The sequence below is a fragment of the Mytilus californianus genome, unplaced genomic scaffold (genome assembly GCF_021869535.1).
Source record: "Mytilus californianus isolate M0D057914Y unplaced genomic scaffold, xbMytCali1.0.p SCAF_1, whole genome shotgun sequence".
In the NCBI taxonomy this organism is placed as follows: domain Eukaryota; kingdom Metazoa; phylum Mollusca; class Bivalvia; order Mytilida; family Mytilidae; genus Mytilus; species Mytilus californianus.
The window spans coordinates 136,421,081-136,440,162 of NW_026262581.1; the positions used below are offsets into that span (position 1 = coordinate 136,421,081).

Genomic DNA, 19,082 nt, shown 5'->3' on the forward strand with positions numbered 1-19,082 from the left:
GTTAATTAATAATGCAACTGTAATAGTTGCACAGTGCAGAAACCGGAAGTTGAAGAACAGGATCGGCTACCACGGCGCCACCTATTCAGGAACGATAATTTGCTACTTTATATAACCGCGAAATAACAATTACGTTAGACGGGTTCGCGTGCATAAACAGAAATGCGCTTTAAATTGTATAATATAATTCATGTTCAGTCGACCTTTAATTATTATATCAACGACTGAAATGATTTATAAACATCTAGATTGCAGATAACACTCGAAATTAACCCGACCTCTTTCCACACGGAATTCAAATAATTCTAGTTTGTCAATCGGTTGACTGCTTATAATGTAAAATACAAATATATCAAAAGTTTTTAAAACTAACAAAACACAATGATCGTTTCTCTATTTCCCAATGTAAATGAAATGAAACAAAAAACATTTTATATCACAATAAGAAGAGGAGAGAATCAACATTTTCCGGATCTACTTGGAGCCTAATGACCCCCCACGTAGATAAGTTGGATATCGCGGAAAGAAAGATTAACACGGCAACTAGAAAGGCATTAAAGCACTGCCTTTAAAAAATCAAATTGGCCATTGGTAATATCCATATGCAGTTTCCTTTGCATATAACCCATATGTTACTACTTGTCCAATTTGAGCTTAAAATCAGTAAAATAGTGTTTGGAATAAAGCTTTGTTTGTATTTTATTGCTTGAAATAGATCATAAAATGAAATAAAGTAATGCTGAAGTCAATATAGCAAGTTTGGTTCTGTTATAGGTGTAACACCACTAATTCGGGCCCGGCCAGAAAGCACATACCAGAAGGTAGTACATATTTAACACAAAATAGTTCCTACGCATGGGTGTAACTTTCAAAATATGTAGAATATTTATGTAATTTTGGTATCAAATGAAAGCTGAATGACTGGTGATCATTGTAGAACACTTTTTGACTTATAATTTTGAATAATAAAAAAATTGCATGAAATTTAAAAAAGAGAGTAATTTTGCCTGTTTGTCAGATCTGGAGTACCTGTTTTGGTAAATCGGAAGTTCCGGGAACCAGTTCTTTCTTATATGCCACTAAAGGTATGTTGATTTTTTCAGTACAAAGCACCATGAAGTGTTGCTTTGACATGCAATGATTGTCACTTTATTTGAACTTAAAACAAAAGAGCTGTGCCTGCTTGAAATTGAGGAATTTAACATAGAAAGCAATGGGGCCATGAATTAGTGGTGTACTTCCTTAATATTGGCTCCGTAATTTATTAAAAAATCCTGGTGGCCATCTTGAACAGTAAATCGGCAACAAAGTAGCAACACTTCATGCACCTCATAAGGAACATTTATGCCATGTTTGGTTTCATTCCATTCAGTGCTCCTCTAGAAGAATCATTTCTATGTATTTCCCATAGGGTCGTATGTTAAACTAAGTCCCCTGCTGGCGGTTATCTTGGATGATGGTTCGGCTACAAAGTAACAACATTTGGTCAGCACCTCATTAGGAACATTCATGCCATGTTTGGTTTCATTCTATTCAGTGGTTCTGTAGAAGAAAACATTTGTATGTATTTCCCATAGGGTCCTAATATTGTTAAACTTACTCCTCCTGCTGGCAGCCATCTTGGATGACAAATCAGCTACAAAGTAACAACACGTGTACAGCACCTCTAAAGAAACATTCATAAAATGTTTGGTTTCAATCCATTCAGTGGTTTTCTAGAAGACATTTGTATATATTTCCCATAGGGTCCTTTGTTAAACTAAGTCCCCCGTTAGCAGCCATCTTGGTTGATGGATTTGTTACAAAGTAACAACATTTGGTCAGCACCTCATAAGGAACATTCATGCCATGTTATATTTCATTCCATTCAGTGGTTCTTCAAAAGAAGACTTTTGCATGTATTTCACAAAGGGTCCTTTGTTAAACTAAGTTCCCCGCTGGCAGCCACCTTGGATGATTGATTGGTTACAAAGTAACAACACTTGGTCAGCACCTCATTAGAACATTCATGCCATGTTTAGTTTCATTCCATTCAGTGGTTCTCTAAAAGAAGACATGTGTATGTATTGTCCATAGGGTCCTTTGTTCAACTAAGTTCCCCGCTGGCAGCCATCTTGGATGATTTATTGGCTACAAAGTAACAACACTTGGTCAGCACCTCTAAAGAAACATTCATACCATGTTTGGTTTCATTCCATTCAGTGGTTCTCTAAAAGAAGACATTTGTATGTATTGTCAATAGGGTCCTATGTTAAACAAAGACCCCCGCTGGAAGCCATCTTGGATGATGGATCGCCTATAAAGTTACAACACTTGGTCAGCACCTCATAAGGAACATTCATACCATGTTTTATTTCTTTCCATTCAGTGGTTCTCTAAAAGAAGACATTTGTATGTATTTCCCATAGGGTCCTAAGTTAAACTAAGTCCCTCTCTGGCGGCCATCTTGGATGATGGATCCGCTTCAAAGTAACAACACTTGGTCAGCACCTCATAACGAACATTCATGCCATGTTTGGTTTCATTCCATTCAGTGGTTCTCTAAAAGAAGACATTTGTATGTATTGTCTTCGTGCCAGGGGAGCTAAAAATGAATAAATCTTACTTTGCTGAACATCTTTAACAGTTACAATTTCTCTCTATTACAGTTGTTGCTAAAAATGCTTAAATGGGTAAAAACAATCTTTCTATGGCAATAACTCGTATATGGGGTCAATTGAAGATTTTGATTTAATTGTAGGTCCTACATGTATTTTGCTGAAAGTCTTTGCTATTTACAGTTTTTCGCCATCTATTATGGTTTCTGCAAAAATCTCTTTCAAGGGCAATTACTCCTATTAGAGGTCAATTATCAATTTTGGCCATGTTGATTTACTTGTAGATATTTTTTTTTCTGGAATATTTTAACAATTTACAGTTTCTCACTATCTATTATGGTTTCTGCAAAAATTAGTAAAAATCAAGACAAGAAACTCCTCCTTAAGAGCTGGACAGACCTTTTGTGAGTTCACTTACAGCTTTAGATCTTTTGGTTTTCTGTTTCATTGCGTTACGGTCTCTTGGATGTATACCACACATCTCCTTGAATTAAAAAGCACTTCAAATGAAATCATAAATTTCAAAGTAATTCACAGCCATTGCCATCACTGTCATCTGGACTGAAGTATCATCTCTAAAAAATACCTTTATGTGCTAACATCTACATCATGTGGTCTTTGGTGGACAGTTGTTTCATTGGCAATCATACCACATCACCTTATCTTATAATAAAAATATGTCAAATAATTCTTCATGGCTGTGTTCATATTAAAAACATTAAAATCATAAACTTTTCTAACTGTCTAGAAACAAAAATCTTAGCTGGCTCCCAAATCACTTTCCATTAAATATAGAAAATCTTAGCTGTCTCCCAAATAACTATCCATTAAATATAGAAAATCTTAGCTGGCTCCCAAATTACTATCCATTAAATATAGAAAATCTTAGCTGGCTCTCAAATAACTACCCATTAACTATAAAAAATCTTAGCTGGCTCCCGAATATCTATCCATTAAACATAGAAAATCTTAGCTGGCTCCCAAATAACTATCCATTAAATATAAAAAATCTTAGCTGGCTCCCAAATAACTATCCATTAAATATAGAAAATCTTAGCTGGCTCCCAAATAACTATCCATTAAATAGAAAAATCTTAGCTGGCTCCCAAATAACTATCCATTAAATATAGAACTCTTAACGGGCTCCCAAATAACTATCCATTAAATATAGAACTCTTAACTGGCTCTCAAATAACTATCCATTAAATATAGAACTCTTAACTGGCTCTCAAATAACTATCCAATAAACATAGAACTATTACACTATGGTAGTTGTCGACTTACTCAGGAGGAAAATGAAAATATCTTTACACATGTGTTTGAGTTAATTAGAGGATTGAAGAGATGCCATATTGTTTAGATAGTGAAACATGACCACAGACACATCATCATCTATAGGGTCATATAAAAATAAGAAGATGTGGTATGATTGCCAATGAGACAACTTTCCACCAGAGACCAAATGCATAAGTTAGTTTTTTGGGGTTTTTTTTGGTTCATTTTCTTCTTTTTGAAATTTATAAATTTCTGTCCAATTTATTCAAATGCTGAAGTAATATTTTATGTATGCATGCTCTTATATATTGTATTGGTAAATATGTTAAATGGAGAAGACTTCATAAGTCTGTTTGAATTGTGTCTTATCTAATTTGTATTTATGCAAATAAAATATGTCTAAACTAAAACAAAAGTCGCAACTGAAAAAAAATGAAATAAGATGGAAATTTAGAGACATTTCATAACTGCCATCAAGTTTTACTTTGAAAACAAAGATTTTACAATGTAAGAGGCAAAAAAAGATATATCATAAACAATTTATTTACAATATGAACAAACACACTGAAACATTTATATCACAGTTAATATTATCATTACGTTGACTCCTTTGTTTGACTGGTAGCCTCATGATGATTATCAATACTATTCTCTGAATCACTTCCAAATAGTTTGTATTTAAGATCCATTCTCCAGCGAATACCTGCTACTTTCATTCTGTCATAGAATGCTCCAAATGAATCCAAGGCTGGACGAACATCCAGTAATGTAAACTGATAGTTTTCTTGTACTTTTCCACCATCGTAATAATCAATGATATATCTCACTTCTTTACCACATCTATCTACTATCCAATCGTGGCGGTCAAATGGCAGATCGTATCTACAATTATAAATTTATTCCATTGAACAAATTGTATATAATGAGCATTCCATTCCTACCAAGTACTAGAATGTGTGAAGTCTAAGTTGTATTTGGTTCCTGAATTTAAGTAAAAGGCTTTTTGGAATGGTACGGTATGTCCTGTGAGGTGTGGTCCATTTTGGAAAAGACACTGACAATTCATTATTAACTTTTACTTTCACTTTCATTTTAACGTCGTCAAATCAAAAACTTTTACTTTCACTTTCACTTTAACGTCATCAAATCAATTATTGTGACGTTACGTCTTGTTAACCTTTGTAACCCCATATGCACCGCATTTTATGTACTTCAGTATTTGTTTTCTATGTTTAAATTGTCCTGAAGACGCCACCGTAAGTGGCGAAACATGTAGACCATAATAAAGGTTTTCCTTGCAGTAATCTACGATGTTGTTGTCTTTGTGTAGCATTATTTAATTGAACTTTGAGTTAAAGATCTCTCTTACTTGGTATCTACATTCAATATCAATAGGAATAGAAAAGGATTGATAGGTTGAAGATCTCTCTTACTTGGTATCTACATACAATATCAATAGGAATAGAAAAGGATTGATTGGTTAAAGATCTCTCTTACTTGGTATCTACATCCATTATCAATAGGAGTAGAAAAGGATTGATTGGTTAAAGATCTCTCTTACTTGGTTTCTACATACAATATCAATAGGAATAGAAAAGGATTACAGCAAGGCTAAGACAGTCCCTTATGTCAACTATAGAAATATTACACCTTACAGCAAGGCTATGACAGCCCCTAATGTCAACTTATAGAAATATTACACCTTACAGCAAGGCTATGACAGCCCCTAATGTCAATTTATAGAAATATTACACCTTACAGCAAGGCTATGACAGCCCCTAATGTCAATTTATAGAAATATTACACCTTACAGCAAGGCTAAGACAGTCCCTAATGTCAACTTATAGAAATATTACACCTTACAGCAAGGCTAAGACATTCCCTAATGTCAACTTATAGAAATATTACACCTTACAGCAAGGCTAAAACAGTCCCTAATGTCAACTATAGAAAAATTACACCTTACAGCAAGGCTAAGACAGTCCCTAATGTCAACTTTAGAAATATTACACCTTACAGCAAGGCTTAAACAGTCCCTAATGTCAACTTATAGAAATATTACATCTTACAGCAAGGCTAAGACAGTCCCTAATGTCAACTATAGAAATATTACACCTTACAGCAAGGCTAAGACAGTCCCTAATGTCAACTTATAGAAATATTACATCTTACAGCAAGGCTAAGAGACTAAGACAGTCCCTAATGTCAACTATAGAAATATTACACCTTACAGCAAGGCTAAGACAGCCCCTAATGTCAACTTATAGAAATATTACACCTTACCACAAGGCTAAGACAGCCCTTAATGTTACATTAGCCAATTTGAACTTAATGAAATAAAAGAACAGAGTTCCAATGTCCCCTGTGTTGCACATATTTTATCTATCCAAGGTACAAGGGCAATAACAAAAAAAAGCACTCTTTTTTTTGTTCTTTAAAACTTTTTATTAATATCTGAAGAGAAATGAAGGCTTCAGAGCAAATGCAATGTGATTTCCATTATAATTTATATTTCCAAGGGGCAAACTCGTTAAAAATAATTGACCAGAGTGTCAAAGACATTGCTGATATAAACCTATGATATAAGTTTCATAAAATTCTGGCAAGAATTGTACATATGAGAGCGCTAACGATGCAATTTTCCATAAAATTAATGTTTCCGAGGGGCAATACTCTTAAAAATAATTGATTGGCACTGATTTTCAAATTCCTCCAAGACATTGCTAATATAAACCTCTGATATAAGTTTCATAAATTCTGGCAAGAATTGTACACATGAGAGCACTAACGATGCAATTTTCCATAAAATTAATGTGTCCAAGGAGCATAACTCTTTTAAAAATAATTGATTGGCACTGATTTTCGAACTCGTCTAAGACGTTGCTGATATAAACCTATGATATAAGTTTCATAAAAATCTGGCAAGAATTGTACACATGAGAGCGCTAACAAGACTGGACGGACAGACGGACAGATGGACGCCCGGTATTTCCATGTCCCCGTGCAATGCGTTACGCAGGGGACAATTAGGCACACAAAGGAAACAATTGAAGAAAATTTGGTGAGTCCATTTCAGCGACAGATTTAGGAAGCGTTGATTCTAAAAAAAAGAAACCACGGTATATGAATAGGCTGACATCCAACAATGGTTTAACATTAATCAATTAATCATACTTCCTTCAATCCGTTTTTTGTAAAAAGAGGTTTGACTGCCAACCTAAATTTGTTCATTTTTTACGATATTAGATGTGATAAAATCCTCTTCCATTTCAACATCCACTTCAGTTTGAAGTTCAGTCTAAGAATTAAAATCTCCTTGCTGAAAGGGATGTTTTACTTGTGAAATTGGACCTACAGTAAGTAGTTTATGTAGTTTGAGTATATCAGCAATTGTTACAATAATTAAATAATTCTTAATAAAACTAGAGGCTCTAAAGAGCCTGTGTCGCTCAACTTGGTCTATATGCATATACAACAAATGACACTCTCCAACATTGTAGACGAGAATAGAATTCATGACAAAAACCTCTGTTTTGTTGATCTTGTATTGCTGTCAGATCATTTAGTCCGTTTAGTTTCTCTCTATCTTCTTTAGTTTTTGCTCAATACACAAAAGAGGTTAAAAAAAACCTCATTTAAGGGCAATCACTCCTACAAAGAGTGACAGTCTACTAACTTTATCTGCAAAATTTGACTTGTTAGTAGACCTTATCTTATAATGCAAAACGTTAAAAAAAGGTAACAATCGTCATTAAAGGGCAATAACTCCAATAAGGAGTCGTCAGACAATTTCCTAAATTGTCTAAATTGTAGATCTTGTCTTGCTGATCATTTTTGCTTATTTAAATTTCTATCTATCTATTATAATTTTAAAGATATAAGGCAAAAACGCAAAAAAATTGGTAAAAATCGTCATCAAAGGGCAATAACACTAATAAGGAGTCGACTGATGATTTCGACCATGCGGACTTATTTGTAGAACTTGTTTTGCTGATCTTTTTTGCATTTTAAAGTTTCTCCCTATCTATTATAGTTTTCAAGATAACAGGCAAAAATGAAAAAAAAAATGGTAAAATTTGTCATTTAAGTAACTCCTATAAGAAGTCGTCTGACAGTTTTGATGTATATAAACAATTGGTAGAGCTCAACATTCTGCACATTTTTACTTTTTGTCAGATTTTCTCTATTTATAAAGGTTTTCAAAATAAAAGACAGAACTTGCATTTTCTCCATGTTCTAATTTTAGCCATGTCGGCCATCTTGGTTGGCAGGTGGGGTCATTGGACACATTTTTATACGCCCGTCAAATTTTTGACGGGACGTATTATGTTATACAAATGTCCGGCGTCCGTCCGTCTGTCTGTCCGTCTGTCTGTCTGTCCGGCGTAAACATGTCGCACCTTAACTTGAGAATGACTTATCCAAATTTCATGAAACTTAACATAGTTGTTTCTTATGATGGTCAAACGATCTGTATACTTTTTGGTGAAAATAAGATTAAAACTTTTTGAGTTACAGGACTTAGTAACTAAAACAGGTGTGTGTTTTTTTTCACATGTCGCGCCGTATCTCAAAAACAATTTATGATTATTGCTTAAAACTTTACACACTTCTTAGTTATATTAATCTTAAGATCTGTATACTTTTTGGTGATGATTCAATATTTTATTTTAGAGATATTGAGTATTTTGTTAAAAAAGGGGGAGGGGTTTTTCACATGTCGCGCCGTATCTCAAAAACAGTTTATGATTATTGTTTAAAACTTTACACACTTCTTAGTTATATTAATCTTAAGATCTGTATACTTTTTGGTGATGATTCAATATTTTATTTTAGAGATATTGAGTATTTTGTTAAAAAAGGGGGAGGGGTTTTTCACATGTCGCACCGTATCTCAAAAACGATTTATGATTATTGCTTAAAATTTTACACACTTCTTAGTTATATTAATCTAAAGATCTGTATACTTTTTGGTTTTGATTCAAATTTTATTTTAGAGATATTGAGTTTTTTGTAAAAAAAAAAGGGGGTTTTCGCATGTCACGCCATATGTCAGAAACTATTTATGCTTATTGCATGAAAATTCACACATAAGACGACGGGCGTATCATGCGCTCATGGCGCAGCTGTTTATTTAAACTAGATACCCCAATGCTGATTGTGGCCAAGTTTGGATAAATTTGGCCAAGTAGTTTCAGAGGAGAAGATTTTTGTAAAAGTTAACGATGACGGACGACGAGGACAGAGGCGAAATTAATAGTCAGACTTCGTATATATCATATATAAACATACATCAAGAAAAAAATAATGATTTGAAAAAAACAGACAATAGCACAAAATGTTGATTTTCATTAACTCTCAAGTGTTGAAATTGCTCAAGCAAGCCTTTATACTAGAACAAAATGCTAATATTCAGTAACTATCAAGTGTCTTATGGTTGTAGCAAGCCTCTTAACTAGAGTATAAGGGTAGTTTTCAGTTACTATCAAGTGTCTTATGTCTGTAGCAAGCCTCTTAACTAGAGTATAAGGGTAGTTTTCAGTAACTAGCAAGTGTTTTATGTCTGTAGCAAGCCTCTTAACTAAAGAGTATAAGGGTAATTTTCAGTAACTATCAAGTGTCTTATGTCTGTAGCAAGCCTCTTAACTAGAGTATAAGGGTAATTTTCAGTGACTATCAAGTGTCTTATGGTTGTAGCAAGCCTCTTAACTAGAGTATAAGGGTAGTTTTCAGTAACTATCATGTGTCTTATGTCTGTAGCAAGCCTCTTCACTAAAGTATAAGGGTTATTTTCAGTAACTTGCTATTAATGAAATTGCTCTGAAATGGGGACTCATAAATTGCAAGAATGTTTGTAAACACAAATACGGTTTTTGTTTTAAACCATATTTTTAATCTTACCCTAACCAGTTCCTGATTCTAGCTCTAGGTGAATACTCTGTGGCTTTTCCTCCAAACTTTTTTAATCTTGGGTCAGAACATTCACTGAAATAAATATCAGATATATGAGTTTTAATTTCATTGGTGCCCTGCAAATTCACATTGTATGATAACATTATTAATCATAATTTTTAGACTTTGGAAATATAAGATTTCAGTTAAAAATTACATAAACATGAATAAGCTTGGGTTTGATGACATAATTTGAATGTGAAGTCATTAAGGTGACATCTTTTAGTGGTAAATAAGCATGATGAAGACATTAGTCCAAGCGGAAATTTTTTTACAGGTGTGAAATTTTGAAATAGAAAAAAACTACATTGTTTGTTATACTTTTGGACAGTAGAATTAGTCAAGCAAAGTTTTGACTCATAGAAATTCGACTGAAGTAAATTAATATAAATTACTATGTTTCAACATCAAGAATTCAGCAAATTTCGACTGATGCTGAATTTCCAGTCAACAGAGTTATAGATAACAAGAGTCAACTGCAGTTCTTATACCTTTATAATATATGCCTGTTGATTGCATGAAACTATTATCTTATACTTGAGACAATTAATAGTTTATCATAAAGTGTGGCTGCTTGTCTTTTGTTGAAGACCTCAAAGTAATCTCTAGAATATGAGATGACTATTTATGTTAATGTGTACTGTTTAGTGACTATTTATGTTAATGTGTACTGTTTAGTGACTATTTTTGTTAATGTGTACTGTTTAGTGACTATTTTTGTTAATGTGTACTGTTTGGTTTCTGTATCACTGCCAGATGTTTACCACACAGCTCCTCATTCATAATACCAAATCTGATTTTAATGATGCACAGCTTTACTAGTGATATTACAATCTACCTTGCATGAAATGCCTCCCATTTTAACACTTCCTGCCAGGCCTGTTCATTGTTGGCATTGTGTATTTGTATAATGTGATTCATGTCTTCTGCTGCGACATCTTCTTCCTTCCATCGCCAACCTGCAACATCAAGTCTTTAAAATGATAACAAAGAATAAGAATTCTTATATACTTGTTACAATATTTGAATGATTATTTTCAAATAGTATATAAATCTGTTTCATTCAACTAATTTTTGTATTTATAACCCAATAACTTCAGGTTAATGTAGAGGTGTTGTGAGTAAAGACCACAATTTGATACCCCCATGACTTGGTATAAAGGGAAACCCCAAAAATAATTAAAATAATAATACTACAGTAAATTCCCAAATTATTGCCAGCACTTATTATTGCGATTTTTTAACAATGGACACAAATGAGAGATTAATTATTGCCATTTCATGAAAATGTTCATACAGATAATATATCCTATATCAGAATGGTAGTTCTTATTTTTGCGAAACTCACTTCTGAATTTACAGTTTTAAAAGGTGAAGATTCTGAAAAATTTCATCAACATAGGAATAGGGATTTAGGAGGAAAAAAATGAAATAAATGTGTTTTGTAGTAAGCAGATGATAATGCTGAAGGAAATCACAAAAATGATTCTGATCAAAAACAAAATAGGAAGTATAACAGCATTATGGTGACTAAGATTGTGAGAAAAATTAATAAATTGTAATTAGGGGTTTAGGAGCAATTGCTGATACAAATATGGGACAGGACAAAGGAACAAATTTAGGGACAGGACAAAGGAACAAATGTGGGACAGGACAAAGGAACAAATGTGGGACAGGAAAAAGGAACAAATGTACGGAGAGGAGAAAGGCACAAATGTGGGACAGGACAAAGGAACAAATGTGGGACAGGACAAAGGAACAAATGTGGGACAGGACAAAGGAACAAATGTAGGATAGGACAAAGGAACAAATGTAGGGACAGGACAAAGGAACAAATGTGGGACAGGACAAAGGAACAAATGTAGGGACAGGACAAAAGAACAAATGTAGGGTCTGGACAAAGGAACAAATGTGGGACAAGACAAAGGAACAAATGTAGGGACAGGACAAAGGAACAAATGTGGGACAAGACAAAGGAACAAATGTAGAGACAGACGCCCTCATCACCTTCATCAGGAATGCTAAATACCAAAACTGTGAAGGTTTAGAATGTAAATACTTGATGAGCTACATGACCAAAATCAACAATAAAATAGCCAACATATCTAACATAAATCTTGAAGAGCTGATACAATTGAAAAGGACCAAAAGTATAACCGAACACACATAACAAATCAGATTGTGGCATGAGGAAGATACATTCCTTAATTTGAAAGGATTTCATTAGTTTTATCACTTCTAATTTCATAAAACAAACTACAATTTGAGTCTTGCTAAAAATATTATAGCTTGGCAGGTTTTGAATTGTCAGTTTTATTTACTAGCTGTCATCGTCTCTCTGGAATGCTTTATCTTTAAAATTAGAATGATACCTTTGCTTACAGAATCAGTAATATTTATATCAAAGGCTATTAGAGATTGACTTTGAAAAGTAAAGATAATAGTTATAGAATCATTCTTACACAAATTTATATCTTATGTCTATAAAGTATACACCATTTTCACAGCCCCCAAACTGATGACTATATATTCTTTACCATGGACTTTTTTTTTGGAATTTTGTGTGCATAAAAAACTGGTTTAACCCAACTACAGTTTGTGCCTGTACCAAGTCAGGTTATCTAAGACTATATGTTGTTCATTGTTGTTTGACATGGCTTGGGAGGTGTTGAGTAATAGTGGTTTATGTGATCTGTTTGTACTATCCAATACTTTTGGTGATTCCTGTTACCAATTTATGTATTCCTCTGTTCACATCTCTAAATCTTACCTTTCCTAAGCATAGCATTCAAGAACATTTGCTGTGAAGGATACACCCAGTTTTCCTCTGTTCACATTTCTTATCTTACCTTTCCTAAGCATAGCATTCAAGAACAATTGCTGTGAAGGATACACCCACTTTTCCTCTGTTCACATTTCTTATCTTACCTTTCCTAAGCATAGCATTCAAGAACAATTGCTGTGAAGGATACACCCACTTTTCCTCTGTTCACATTTCTTATCTTACCTTTCCTAAGCATGGCATTCAAGAACATTTGCTGTGAAGGATACACCCACTTTTCCTCTGTTCACATTTCTTATCTTACCTTTCCTAAGCATGACATCCAAGAACATTTGCTGTGAAGTATACACCCACTTTTCCTCTGTTCACATTTCTGATCTTACCTTTCCTAAGCATGGCATTCAAGAACATTTGCTGTGAAGGATACACCCACTTTTCCTCTGTTCACATTTCTTATCTTACCTTTCCTAAGCATGACATCCAAGAACATTTGCTGTGAAGTATACACCCACTTTTCCTCTGTTCACATTTCTGATCTTACCTTTCCTAAGCATGGCATTCAAGAACATTTGCTGTGAAGGAAACACCCACTATTCCTCTGTTCACATTTCTTATCTTACCTTTCCTAAGCATAGCATTCAAGAACATTTGCTGTGAAGGATACACCCAGTTTTCCTCTGTTCACATTTCTTATCTTACCTTTCCTAAGCATAGCATTCAAGAACAATTGCTGTGAAGGATACACCCACTTTTCCTCTGTTCACATTTCTTATCTTACCTTTCCTAAGCATGACATTCAAGAACATTTGCTGTGAAGTATACACCCACTTTTCCTCTGTTCACATTTCTGATCTTACCTTTCCTAAGCATGGCATTCAAGAACATTTGCTGTGAAGGATACACCCACTTTTCCTCTGTTCACATTTCTTATCTTACCTTTCCTAAGCATGACATTCAAGAACATTTGCTGTGAAGTATACACCCACTTTTCCTCTGTTCACATTTCTGATCTTACCTTTCCTAAGCATGGCATTCAAGAACATTTGCTGTGAAGGAAACACCCACTATTCCTCTGTTCACATTTCTTATCTTACCTTTCCTAAGCATAGCATTCAAGAACATTTGCTGTGAAGGATACACCCAGTTTTCCTCTGTTCACATTTCTTATCTTACCTTTCTAAGCATGGCATTCCAGAACATTTGCTGTGAAGGATACACCCACTTTTCCTCTGCTCACATTTCTTATCTTACCTTTCCTAAGCATGACATTCCAGAACATTTGCTGTGAAGAATACACCCACTTTTCCTCTGTTCACATTACTTATCTTACCTTTTCTAAGCATGGCATTCCAGAACATTTGCTGTGAATGATACACCCACTTTTCCTCTGTTCACATTTCTTATCTTACCTTTCCTAAGCATGGCATTCCAGAACATTTGCTGTGAAGGATACACCCACTTTTCCTCTGTTCACATTTCTTATCTTACCTTTCCTAAGCATGGCATTCCAGAACATTTGCTGTGAAGGATAAACCCACTTTTCCTCTGTTCACATTTCTTATCTTACCTTTCCTAAGCATGGCATTCCAGAACATTTGCTGTGAAGGATAAACCCACTTTTCCTCTGTTCACATTTCTTATCTTACCTTTCCTAAGCATGGCATTCCAGAACATTTGCTGTGAAGGATAAACCCACTTTTCCTCTGTTCACATTTCTTATCTTACCTTTCCTAAGCATGGCATTCCAGAACATTTGCTGTGAAGGATAAACCCACTTTTCCTCTGTTCACATTTCTTATCTTACCTTTCCTAAGCATGGCATTCCAGAACATTTGCTGTGAAGGATAAACCCACTTTTCCTCTGTTCACATTTCTTATCTTACCTTTCCTAAGCATGGCATTCCAGAACATTTGCTGTGAAGGATAAACCCACTTTTCCTCTGTTCACATTTCTTATCTTACCTTTCCTAAGCATGGCATTCCAGAACATTTGCTGTGAAGGATAAACCCACTTTTCCTCTGTTCACATTTCTTATCTTACCTTTCCTAAGCATGGCATTCCAGAACATTTGCTGTGAAGGATAAACCCACTTTTCCTCTGTTCACATTTCTTATCTTACCTTTCCTAAGCATGGCATTCCAGAACATTTGCTGTGAAGGATACACCCACTTTTCCTCTGTTCACATTTCTTATCTTACCTTTCCTAAGCATGGCATTCCAGAACATTTGCTGTGAAGGATAAACCCAATTCTCATCTGTTCCTGCTTTTGGTATATTTGATATAACTCTGTTTGTAGCTAAAGGAAATGGCTGATCAGGTGATGGTCTCTGGTTTGGTGGTGGCATCTGCAATTATTTTAAGTCAGTACTTATTTCATGACAGTTTTTTATACTTCATTCCAGACATTATCTACTTTTTAAAATCATTCTGCCACTCAAAATATTTGGAAAACTCTAAAATGATGAAATGTTTTAGGTCTTTTACATCTTACATACATTTAAAGTTCTGACAGTGTACTTTCGTTGTCAATTTGTTTTTTCTCACTGAATCATACTAAGTATGGACATAGCAATTACCAAACGAGAAATTCAAAGCCGATTATAAGTAGTGTACAGATAGAAATTGCTGTCAGACAACAGCAGTTTAAATATTCATGTGCATGTATATATTTAAGAAATGATTATTTCATGCCTTGCTCTATGCTCATTTTAACATGGGTAGGCATTATATTTGTCAATATCTTTATACCGAGTGTTAGCGAGGTGTAAAATGTTGACAAATATAATGCCTACCCATGTTAAAATGAGCATAAAGCATGGCATGATAGAATCATTTCGATTTCTAATAGGAAAATTTGGAAATTTTGTACTGCGAAGAGGAACTATAATTCACGTTCGAAAGGCAGCCATTTTGATTTGATGATGCCAAAACATTATAGAAAAACAACCGTTTCACGATTAAAAAAAAACCAGATACATGTAAAGTTACTTTTAGAATGATTTTATTTAATTTCCTAGCAAGCAACACCAACAAAAATGTCTATTTTGATCTCCGACGTTGTTCAAAATACAACTGACGTTGCAATTTCAATTTTGACGTCAATCACGTGCAGCCCATGTTCTATTGGAATTAGAACATGGCTTTGTTTCCAAAGCAAAAGAAGAACGTCATATTAGAATGTACAACAAGTAGTTGTGTATGCAAACCACAAATAAATATTTTAAACCTATATCGATTAAATTTGTATAATTACTTACTTGATTACTGAACAAATTTTTTAAATCTCACTTTCGACAAATTTGTATCATCGTTTGTTTAAGCTCCCATGTTTTGACGACTTTCACTTTTGCTTATATTCAGAATGCTTATATTCTGTTAGAGTCCATGGTTCAATGACGTTACTTACACAGAATGACCTTGGGTCACTCATTTATAAAAAGCATATGAAGGGGAAGTATGATTGGAACAGTCCAAACAAATCATAACGTTACCGATCAGCTAACATACAATATATTTGAATTTGACCATGTCACAGGTGTGTACTCAAAGCATTACCATGTCACAGGTGTGTACGCAAAGCATTTGAAGAATGTCCTATTAAACCATTTATCAGCATGAGTGTGTTCTTACATCAGAAGGTTATAAAACAGATTAATATGTGATTTTTTCCATATCATCCCAGTTATCATCCCCCGACCCATATCAGACCTTCTGCTTTCGCCTGGGTCTGATAACCTGATCAATATTGAAAAAGTAATGTATTAATCTGTATATTCACATGAAAATAAAGAAATGACTCTTTCCATATAAGTCCTGTTATCATAAATAATATTACCATATTCAATGGGTCAATATCATTTTGTGATCCTTTGTGCATAGGACATTCACTAGGGTAAGACTTTGTCTGTTCCTGGTGCATAGGACATTCGCTAGGATAGTTATTCATGTCTTTTTTACCCTGATCCATTGGACTACAATTAGCTGCTCCCATTACTGAAGAAAACAATAAAAAGGTAACATCAAACTAATTTGTTGATCTACAAATGTACGCATGTCATGTGAAAACAGATTAAAACAATTAAACAATATGGTGTTTTCCATCATTTCAGTTCTACTGTCTGCAACCTAGAGACTAGTCTAAAATCCAGATAATTGATAAAAAACAAAATTGAATATTTGTCTTCTAAAAAGAAACATGACAATATTGAGAATTTATAATCAATAACAATATATGACAGGCCAATGATGTGACATATCTAAGCATGGACCTTAGATCTGTAACATTTGTAACATTAATGTAAGTTTTCTACCTTGACCAGGGGAGTAGCTACAAAAAACATGTATTTTCCAACATCAGTATTGTCAGCCAACACAGTTGCTGGGCCTGCTTTGGCTCCAAATAAGTTGGAGCCAGAAAAATCACCAGCTGCTATTGTTTGTCGCCTGTTTGAAAAACTTGGAGCCAACTTTAAAGCCAGCAAGAGTCTTGATTTCCTCTACCCAAATTGAAACCACATTCAATTTAAATTTCTTATGCACTGTACATCATTTAACTTTAAGTGATGATTTGTCATGTTTCGGTGAAAGAAAAAAAAAACCAAACAGGTTCACTGAATACTAATGACATTGATTTAAAATCAGAACTGGATAGAAACCAAGTCTGATTTTTACAATGCCATTAGAGCGCTCATAAGGCAATTCTCCCTGTAATTAATATTTCCAAGGGGCATAACTCTTTTAAAAATTATTGATCGGCACTGATTTTCAAATTTGTCCAAGACATTGCTAATATAAACCTATGATTTAAGTTTCATAAATTTCTGGCAAGAATTGTACATATGAGAGCGCTAACAATGCAATTCTCCATATAATTAAGGTTTCCAAGGGGCATAACTCTTTTAAAAATAATTGATCGGCACTGATTTTCAAACTCGTCCAAGACATTGCTGATATAAACCTATGATATAAGTTTCATAAAAATCTGGCAAGAATTGTACACATGAGAGCGCTAACAAAGTTTCCAAGGGGCATTACTCTTTTAAAAATAGTTGATCGCCACTGATTTTCAACTTGTCCAAGACTTTGCTGAATTAAACCTATGATATAAGTTTCATACACGTGAGAACGCTCACAAGACTGGACGGACAGATGCACGGACGTACTGATGGACGCCCAGTATTTCCATGTCCCCCGCAACGCGTTGGGCACGGGACAAAAATAAATAGTTTTGAGGATCATTATTTCCTATCAGAATGGCAGATTACCTTTTAAAAACAAATTAGGACACCTGTTGTGATTTGTTGATTAGCTTTGGGTCATAAACTTGTAATAAATAGGTCGCCAGGTAAAATTGTAGATGGACCCAATTACATTCAAATTTTGAATCTGGTTCCTTACCTGGAAGAAGAAAAAGTGTACAAATTATATCAAACAGTTTCACCATGACAAAGTTGTACATGAGAAACAAAAAAATACTACTAAAACATAATGGATCCCTTCGTCAAAGGGAACATATAACATTCATCTTATACGGACTTTGTGCTCGGTCACAGGTAACAATTGCCTCATATTACAAACTATAACGATTGGGCATCAAGTGACAGTGTCATGTCCTTGAATAAAACTTCTAAAAAAAGTTATATCCTTGAACTTCTGAAGAATTACTTACCAATAATTTACTGTTTTAAGTTGACTTCTATTCTGTAGTCGGTTGTACGATGACTAACTATTTGTTTTAAGCGAGTCTGTTGTTTACATAAATAGTATATTCACGGTAAATGTCATTCTTACGAAACATGCTTATTTTTTCGTACAGAGTTACTGGCCCTTTTTCAAACTGTGAAATGCTAAAACCTGATCTACGTAAATTCAGATTTTAATTTGGAATATTATTGCAATAAAAAAAAATGTATTAATTATTATCAATCCATTAATAGTGATTTCAATGGTACCATTTCAATGTGTAGAATTGAATTCAAGACTTATAATTTTTTTTTATCAAAATTTATTATTAAAGGCGCTGCTGGATAACTCGGCCTAAAACAAACTCGGCCTAAAACAAACTCGGCCTAAAGCAAACACGGACTAAGTCTTACAGCAAACTCGGCCTAACATTATCTATATAATGAAATACAGTGAACAAACTCGGCCTGTGATATTTAGATCGTTTTTTTCACTGTTTTTTTTTACTTATTTCGTTTCTTTTCCTGACTGCAATTAAATTTGTACATTTTTTCCCATCCCAATCGTTGAATTTGTTTTTGAAAGAAATCGACATGACTTAAACGCAGACCGCAATGAGGACCCCAAATTGAACTGTGACGTAAACAGTAATTTGACATAACCGTTCGCAACAGAAGCAGGATACCAGGAGACTATATATACGTCTAGTATACGTATATCTCTTCGTGTTATCTGTTCACCTGTAATAGTATAGTAGAAAGGTCGATTGCAGGATAAATTCTTCTATTAGTC

General features: G+C 34.2%; 1 protein-coding gene across 1 annotated transcript; it reads right to left on the minus strand.

The window, feature by feature from the left end:
* Positions 1-4,393: 4,393 nt before the first annotated feature.
* On the minus strand, positions 4,394-18,448 carry LOC127736094 (holocytochrome c-type synthase-like). The gene is made up of 6 exons (XM_052246617.1): positions 18,277-18,448; positions 16,444-16,601; positions 14,806-14,953; positions 10,663-10,783; positions 9,774-9,857; positions 4,394-4,754 (listed from the first exon to the last, which is right to left on the minus strand). The coding sequence occupies exons 2-6, from the start codon at positions 16,597-16,599 to the stop codon at positions 4,469-4,471; spliced, it is 795 nt and encodes a 264-aa protein (XP_052102577.1). The 5' UTR covers positions 16,600-16,601; positions 18,277-18,448; the 3' UTR covers positions 4,394-4,468.
* Between the last annotated feature and the right edge of the window lie 634 nt (positions 18,449-19,082).

Bases quoted from the DNA above. Each gene is read 5' to 3' on its own strand.
- LOC127736094 (XM_052246617.1), bottom strand. From the start codon at position 16,599: ATGGGAGCAGCTAATTGTAGTCCAATGGATCAGGGTAAAAAAGACATG. The intron at 10,784-14,805 runs GTAAGATAAGAA...TTGATGTTGCAG, and splicing joins GAATGCCATGCTTAGGAAAG to GTTGGCGATGGAAGGAAGAA. The intron at 9,858-10,662 runs GTAGATTGTAAT...TATTTATTTCAG, and splicing joins TGGGAGGCATTTCATGCAAG to TGAATGTTCTGACCCAAGAT.